Source organism: Staurois parvus, unplaced genomic scaffold, assembly GCF_062004578.1.
Source record: "Staurois parvus isolate SC_StPar_1 unplaced genomic scaffold, SC_StPar_1.0 ptg000818l, whole genome shotgun sequence".
NCBI lineage: Eukaryota > Metazoa > Chordata > Amphibia > Anura > Ranidae > Staurois > Staurois parvus.
This window is the reverse complement of record NW_028318614.1, coordinates 2,100,874-2,109,150: the sequence shown is the minus strand read 5'-3', so window position 1 is coordinate 2,109,150 and position 8,277 is coordinate 2,100,874. Positions and strand designations below refer to the sequence as shown.

Genomic DNA, 8,277 nt, shown 5'->3' with positions numbered 1-8,277 from the left:
ATTTCCCTGTGATCAGCGTGTCATTGGACACGGCTGATCACATGGTAAAAAGCCGCTGTGATTGGCCTTTTACCACATCACGTGATCAGCTGTGTCCGTAGGACACAGCGATCACGGAGATCGCCGGGTGCGCACCCTGGGGGGCGCGCACCCTGGGGCGCGCGCTCTGGGAGGACGTCATATGACGCCTTCCCAGAACTGGCCGGCCGCAGTCTAGCCATCATTCGGCTATCTGCGGTCGGCAACTGGTTAAAGAAGAATTCCAGGACAGGCAAAAAATTATCCATTAATACGCCCCTACACAAAACACTAAACAGTTAAGAGGAGGTGTAACAGCAGGGATTACATCATACCCTCTTCTCTCTCTCTGCAGTAAAAGGAAATTACAGTTCCAATCAACCACAGGGAATTGCATTGAATGCGGGTGGGTACACTAGGCCTGTACATGTTGAATATATCTAATAGTCTTAGTACGCCCACCACTGCAAGCGGGGCTGAATTACATCACTGCTTCTTGGGGAAGGAACTACAGAAGAGATGTGCCAAGACCAGTGGCTGAGGGAATAGGAGGCATAGCAGCCACTGATCTTACAAACAGGAAACCAAAGAAAATTAACAGTTTGATTTGAAAATTAATAGGCTGTATCAGAGCAACTATTAAATTGATTCTAAAGGACTTTTTTTACATAACAAACATGTCTCATCTGTTTACATCCTTTAGTCCATAGAAATACATGGGTGTCCGTTGTTCATCCGTAAACAGACAGATGAAAAATGGATATATAGAACACGTGTGTGAAAGGACCCTAACTGTTTGAGCATTCAGACCGGCACCCAAACATTTACCCGTGTTACTACCATTGGTTTCCTGTACTACCAATGGTTGTTAAAGCTGCCTACATCCATGTTTCCCAGGGCAGTGCTCATCCACCATGCCATTTTTTGTTAATTTCATGCCTATTAGTCTAGAAAATGGCCTTTTCTTTTTTTCTTTTGTTAGGATTCAACTCCAATTGACTCCAATAGGGTTCAGATTCCCTAACCAAACCCAGGTTACTACTGATTACATACCACAGTTTAGAAAAAACAACCTGTTTTTTTTAGTTCTTTCGTCCAAATAACCCAAACATTCACAAGGCTGAACCAAGAATTCTTTTAAAATAACTTTTATTTTGGCTGTTCCTAAACAATGTCTGGATACGAGTTATAATTTGGAAGCATTCTTTAAAAACAACTTGCATGTTTTAAATCTTATTTTTGACTTGCCTGGCCACTCTCATGGCTAAATCCACTGGTATAGTATGAAAAAGAGAAAAATGTTCAGCTGCTAAGAAGAGTTACAAATCTCCCTGCAGCTCAAATAACATGTTGCCATATTTTCTTCTACAGCCTTTAGACTGGCGAATTGTATGGCATTATGGTCACTTATCATATAAAGTAGACAATAGATCTTTGTTAATAACTCATTCTGCCCTGGTGTTTCATAAAAATGATGATGATACATTCCAGTTGTAAAGGGAATGGAGTTCAAAAAAGGCCATCAAACATGCCAATAGAGCTAGTATGATGTTAAAATACATCCATAAATGAAATGAAAGCAGAAACATATCCATTATGTTGGCCATACACAAGATAGCTATTTTTACTTATTTTTAAATCAAGTTTCAGCTGCAAAAATAATTGAACGGATCAAGGCAATCTACCAATAAAAAATATTTATGTGGAAGTGATGTTGGTGGGTTGCCCCTATTGATTTAGCTGGTTATTGCAAATGACTAAGAAGTTGCCATGTGTATGGCCAGCTTTACTGGCATAGAGAGGTTGGTATGTATAGCGGGTACAGATTTATCCTTGAGCAATGAAAACTCTATTCACCTCTGTGGTGAATGCTTTTAATGGTTGTGCAGAAAAGTATTAACACAGCCCAAGTCCTTGTGTGTATTGTGTTTTATCACAAAGCTATAATTTGACTGCAAGAGGAACTACTGACCATCCACATCATGAGCCTGAAAAGTACCGGTACTGATATCGAATAGATGGCTTAGTCACCAAGATAGAAAGTTATTGGAAATCCAAAAATTGGTGGTGAATGTAATTCTTCCAACGGGGACAACGCCATATAAAAAGGGAATCCCTTTAAATTTGTTACATTTCCTGTACAGGGGGTGAAGGGAAATGTCCCCAATGGGACACAGGCAACAAAAAAAATTATCTGAAAGGAGTTTTATCTATTCTCTACTTTATCCAAAATGAAATAAAAATATTTTGTCTATACATAAACTTTAAATTTACATTGGGTAGGGTTAGTGGGAGGGCTAATGTGATGGGGGCCTAGGGTAAGACATCCCTCTCTCATAACGAGCAACCAATTTTCCAATGCTGGACCCAAACTTGTACCCAATAGATAGATGTTTGATTTTAAAAATATGTTGAATTAATAGTGTGCAATTACTATGTGTAAAGTTTACATTCTGCCACTCTTTATGCAAGCCACGTTTTAAACAAATTGGGATTGTCTGAATCGACATGTCTTGGGTACAATGAAGAGAGAGAGGCAGTTTTTTTTGGCTCCAATAAATGTATTGCTAGTCCAGAGCTGGAATTGTGTTCAAAGCAATGTCGGATCATCACAACCAGGGAGAAAAAACCCCAATAACAATGGAGCTAGTAATGGTTGGAGTAGGGGGGAAGGCTTTGAATATTTGTGGCCTTGCATAAGGCCTGGATTGTGCACTCTAGGAGGAATTTATATGTACATATTAATTGCATGAACATCTTGGTACCTGCTGAAACCCTGGAAGTATTGGGTATTCAATTGTGTATGTGTAGCACCCTCTTAGATAGGTTGCTAGGTTGGTTAAGTAAATTTAGTTTTTTTACTCTGTAATGAGTGGAGCAGAGTGTGATTGTTTTGAGCTGTCCTGGACTTCACTGACTGCTTTAATTGTTTTCCTTGCCTTTTGGAGAATGCTAGAATGTAGTGGGCTGGAAAGGCAAATCATCAAACTGAATATTTATGTTGTCTCAGCCAATCCCTGGGGGAGAGTGACCAGTAGGTGGCTGTTGAGTACATAAATAGGCTGGGGTCTGGAGCTGCCTTGTTCTTGTCTAGGAGGAGAAGTTCTTAGGCTAAAGGGCTGCTGCTATTCTAGGAAGCCCAGCTGAAGTTCTACATGTGCTCATTGAGGTCCCAGGTATGCCAGAGCTGGATGGCCTGTCTTGCTGAAAATCTGGAACTAATTAAGGAATTTCCCTGAGGACCTGGTCTGGAGAGTTCACAGGAGAAATGACTGGCTGATATAGGAAGGACCAGGACATTTTGTATGGTTTCTCAATGCTCTCCAACCTCTTGGCTTCTTCCAAAGGGACTGTTCTATATAGTTACAAAGTGAAGAGTGTCTTCTTATTACTGTACAGTGTTAATGGAGTATCCCAGAGTTCCCTGTACCCCATCCATGTTTATTCAACAAAAAATGTAAAAAAAAACCCCAGCCCCTAGACTGTTTACTGAGCTGGAAACCGTGACTCTTGCTGTGTGCCTGGCTATCCGGGGCCTTTCAGGTGTGAGTGCTACAAGTGTATCACATTCTAAAGGTGCCTTTCATCTCATATTTAGCAACAAAAATGTAATTCCTTAAGTATTTCTGATTTTCAACCCTCCAGCTATTATTTTGCTGTTGTAAATTACATGAACTGTAGGATGCATAAAAAAGGATAAATACTATACAGTTGATGCCATTCACAGCAGCACTTCCAGTGTATAAATAAATGATGAAGATTCAGCAGAGAAACACTCAAATGCATTGAACATCTTATGGATGCTGCACACCTCCCAGTGCTGCAGTAAACAGAATGGGCATTGTGCTATTACATATGACATTCTTTATCTACATTCGTATTTGTATATGATTTTTCTTCTTCATTATAGCCAGGTGGAGGTTTTCGGATGGAGTCATTTTCACACACTTGTTCTTCTGGTTTGTCTGTCACTGGCATCATTGAAATGTCTTTCTTCAAACCATTATGATCCTATAAAAAGCAGATATGTAGAAAGTATTTGCAGACATTAGTAAGAGGTTTTTCTAGTAATGGCAAATTTTTGCATGATGACAAAAGCAAGCCCTTTAAGTGGACCTGCATTAAACATTTCCTAACACGTCACAATATTCGACAACAGTATATTTTTCAAAAAAAGCTATCCCCATTTTTCACTCAAAGATCAGTTTATGAACTTCAATCCAGTAACTTTGATTATATCATCTCAGCCTATGAAATAATAGGAATCCTGTGCTTATTAAGGTGGTATAACCATTCTAAGTCTGGAAGATGCTTAAATTAAAACCATTAAGGGTCAAAAGGTATTAAACCACTTAGCAAATTATGACTGGTTCATCAGGAATTACACAACATTTACATGTGTGTGTATGGCCTGGCTAAGAGAAAAGAAATATCTCCAAAGTGAGAGAAATCCCCTCTTAACCAGTTGTCCTCAGAACAAGATTCCTCATTGGATGATTTCCTCTCTATTTCTACCCTGGTGATGACTCAAAATGTTTGATTTTCCATCACTTTCAGTCCAGCAGCAATGGTCACCAGGAAAAACAGAGGTAGTGAATCTCACTAGCAAGAACACGGACAACTATAAAAACCAGAAGAAGGGTCTAACTATTCTCTACTTTATCCAAAATCAAAAAGAAAAGTCTTGTCTTTTCATACACTTTAAGCAAGGAATGCCTCAGACACAGCTAGTGGAATAGACTTTGTGAGCTGGTATGGTTTGAAGAAGAACAATTATATTGACTGTTGGCACCTAACATTGAGGAATACTGGGGAAAGCCTCAGAGGGATAGATAGTTAAAAATGCCATGAAGATAAAGAAAGCAACATTGGAGAATGCCATTGTGAAGAAGGCAGAGCCAGATACAAAGATGAAGATGGTTGAGAAGCTCTTTAACTAAAGTGTTGTTGCATTTTGCTATTAAAGTGCTACTAAACCCAGGACCCTGCATTTATCTCCCACAGTACACAGAACATGGAAATGCAATTATTTTAGTAAATATCTGCTATATTACTTTCTCTTATCAGCAGTTAGAGCAGTCTTGTGACTTCTATCAGTGTCCAGCAGAGCACTGGATAAAGCTTGTAGGAGGAGTTTTCATTCTCCTCTGTCTGTCCTAAGATAGCATAACCCCTGACCCTCTGTCTGGACAGTGCCAATTGGCCCTGTGCTGATCACACGCGCCCTCCCAAAGTTAAAAAAAACTTCTCTAGCTATACACACTAAACTGAGCATGAGCAGAATGACCCCTAGAGCTCTGTACTATCAGCAGATGGATTAGGGACTGTGGAACAAGGAGAGACTCAGAGAAGACAGGATCTAACATTCTTTTTACACAATGTGGAGGATTAACCCTTTAGGTTCCAAAGTAGGTACAACAAGCATGCTTTCCTGCATTTATAGATTGATTTTACTGTTGTGGGTTTAGTAACACTTTAAAAAATAAACTAAGGAGAGCAGATAGGAAGATCAAAGAGCAAAACATTGATGAGAAGCAGTAAATGACCAAATATGCCAGATGAAAATATAGTGAAGCAGCAACTAAGTGTTCACACAATCTGTGTCCACTCAATGAGAGGAGTGGGCCAAAGTAAAATGCATAGTGGATGGTTTAAAATAGTCCACGGATCACAGAATATTAGAAAGCCTTGGCCCAGAGACAGGTGAGACTTTTCAGTTCTAAACCCTGGTCTGTCTATTAGAAGAACACTCACCAGCTCTTCATCAGGTTCATCATGGGGAACTCCGCACCAACACTTTTTCTTGTACTTCTCTGACCAGAAGCAGACCAGATTGCAGACTGGTCTTATCAGCAGTGGCCTAATATTCTTTCCATGTTGGGGACCTTTGTGACATTTAAACAAATACATTTTATTTTTGTTGATTTACAAGCAACTTGCTTCATGCTCACGTTATTATTTAGAGTACATTGTATCATTCTTTGCACCTCTACCATTTAAAAATTTACTAAGAGGACTAAATCTACTTAAAGAATATGTAAACCCAACATTTCATATTCCTGATATGTGCCTGTTGTACCATGTACTTGTATGAAAAAAGTATCCTGTTATCTTTGTTTTGCTTCCTTTTGTGTTAAATCCCTGGTGTTCCTGCCAGTCTCTCTGCTTTCCAATAAAAACTGACCACACTAGGCAGGAGAACACAGCATGGTCAGGTCTCTAGCTGTGCTTAGAACTCAGCCAGCTCTCCTTCCATGATCAGACTTATACTGACAGTCCCCTCCTCCCCCCTCCCTTGCACAGCCTATCAATGGGAAGACCAGTGTGCTGCTCCCTCCCCCCTTCTCCAACCACCACCACTGTGTGCTGCTGGGAACAGAGGGAATGTGATCATTTATATAAAAAAAAGGAAATCAGGTAGATATACACAAATGTTTTGCTTTTCATTTCTGTTTTAAACTGAAGGGATTGTTTTACAATGTTAGGGTTTACGTACGCTTTCATTCTAGAAAGAGATTAGTAAAATTGCTGCTTACAATACTTAATCCCATGAAAAGGTGTCTTAAAACATTTGCTGATGTAATTAGTTGTAAAATTATGTAAGTGTAACATATCAACTGGACCTCAGTTATGAGGGACGACTACATACATTAAAATGATTGTAAAGGTTAATATTTTATTTAAAAAAACAAACAAACATGTCACACTTACGCTCTGTGTAATGGTTTTGCACAGGGCTGCCCGATCCTCATTTTCTGGGGTCCCCCGCCGGTGCTCCTGGCCCCTTCTCCCTGTTGATTGCCCACCATCGCAAGGCACTTGCTATGAGGGCACATGTGCATGCCACTCCTGAGCCCCTGTCTCACTGGTTGTGATTAACAGCAGTAGGAACCAATGGGGGGGGGGGGGGGGAGAGCTGCATGCTGAAGGTTTTTTACCTTAATACTAAGAGTGTTTCTCTTCTTAAATGGAGAAAAAGATACATTGTACATAGAAGTATGTGTAAAAAAGAAAGAAAGAAGTAAGAGCAAGATCATGGTTTGATCTAGGTCAGGGTCAGCTGGGGTGAGGGTCAATGTTATGGTCAAGGGTCACGGTCAGAGTGAAAAAAAATCAGGGTCAAATGCCAGGGCCAGTGTATTTTAGGTGAGATTTAAAAAAAAAATTTTTTAGTATCATTGTGAGTATCAGTGTCCATGTGCTTTAGGTAGGTTTAAAAAAACCAAAACAAAATTCATACTTTTGTTTCTGGGCCCTACTATGGGTACAAAGAGCAAATAACATACACATTCAGTATGTGGCATCACTGCAATCGCCAAGAGCAGAAGAATTTATTGTGGGCTGTTCTTTGGCAGTAGGCTATGGTAATAGCAAGAAATATACAGCTATTTTTTATTTTAATTTATTGTGTTGCTATTTTGCGCTAGTTTTTCTTTGATAATAAAAAAATTGTGACATATCTATCATGAGTTATAATCAAATGAAAGCCTAATGTGTCCTTAAAAAAACAAGGTATAATTCATTTGGGTACACTAAATAGTTGCAATGATATGTACTGTTTTCCTACGACATGTCAAAGTTGCAAAAATGTGTTCAGGCATTAGAATTTGTTTTACCCTCCATCATGAGTGGGTTAAGGGGCATGCAAAAACAAAAAAAAAACAAATAAAAAATGTTGGGGTCTTCCCTCCTAAAATCCATATTGGACCCGTTGGGGTACCCTGTGCAAAAAAAGTATGGGGCACTCCTAAAATCCATAACAGACCCTTCAATGAGCATGTAGCCTGGCTGCCCAGGAAAGGAGCCATGCCAGGTTACATGCCCTCAACATGGGTTAGCTGGGTGCAGGAGTGGACGGGGAATAGGACTTGGTCCAGAATGTGGAGCTTAGATCTTTCTTAGGGATTGAGAGGTGTGCTGTATCTGTACATCCGAATGCATTTTTTAAACATTTTTATATGAATATTACATGTGTAATTTATTAGCAGAAATATACTATCACTATTATTGTTGGATCTTGCATGGATTATGTTTATTCATACCTATAAATATAATCGAATGGTAGATTTATTGTAACTCTGAGACAGAATAGCAACAACAAATTCAGCAGAAATGCACGTCTAACATATGATGACTGATCTGCATGTTCATGAGGGAAAGTATTTGATCCCCTTGATGCTGGAGAAGAATTATATGTGTGCCGTGGACAGCCCATAGAACTAATAGATGGATTTTGGAAGAGACCAAACTAACTATGTC

At 39.5% G+C, this 8,277-nt stretch overlaps 1 protein-coding gene across 1 annotated transcript in view; it reads right to left on the bottom strand.

Moving 5' to 3' along the window:
• Positions 1 to 1,150: 1,150 nt before the first annotated feature.
• The window catches only part of SLC5A12 (solute carrier family 5 member 12), a 56,892-nt gene continuing 49,765 nt past the window's right edge, over positions 1,151 to 8,277 (bottom strand). Inside the window, exons 14-15 of the mRNA XM_089654964.1 lie at positions 5,773 to 5,903; positions 1,151 to 4,029 (exon numbers count right to left, since the gene is read on the bottom strand). Of these exons, the coding sequence (XP_089511090.1) occupies positions 3,868 to 4,029; positions 5,773 to 5,903 (293 nt within the window). The 3' untranslated portion in view covers positions 1,151 to 3,867. The remainder of the gene's footprint in view (positions 4,030 to 5,772; positions 5,904 to 8,277) is intronic.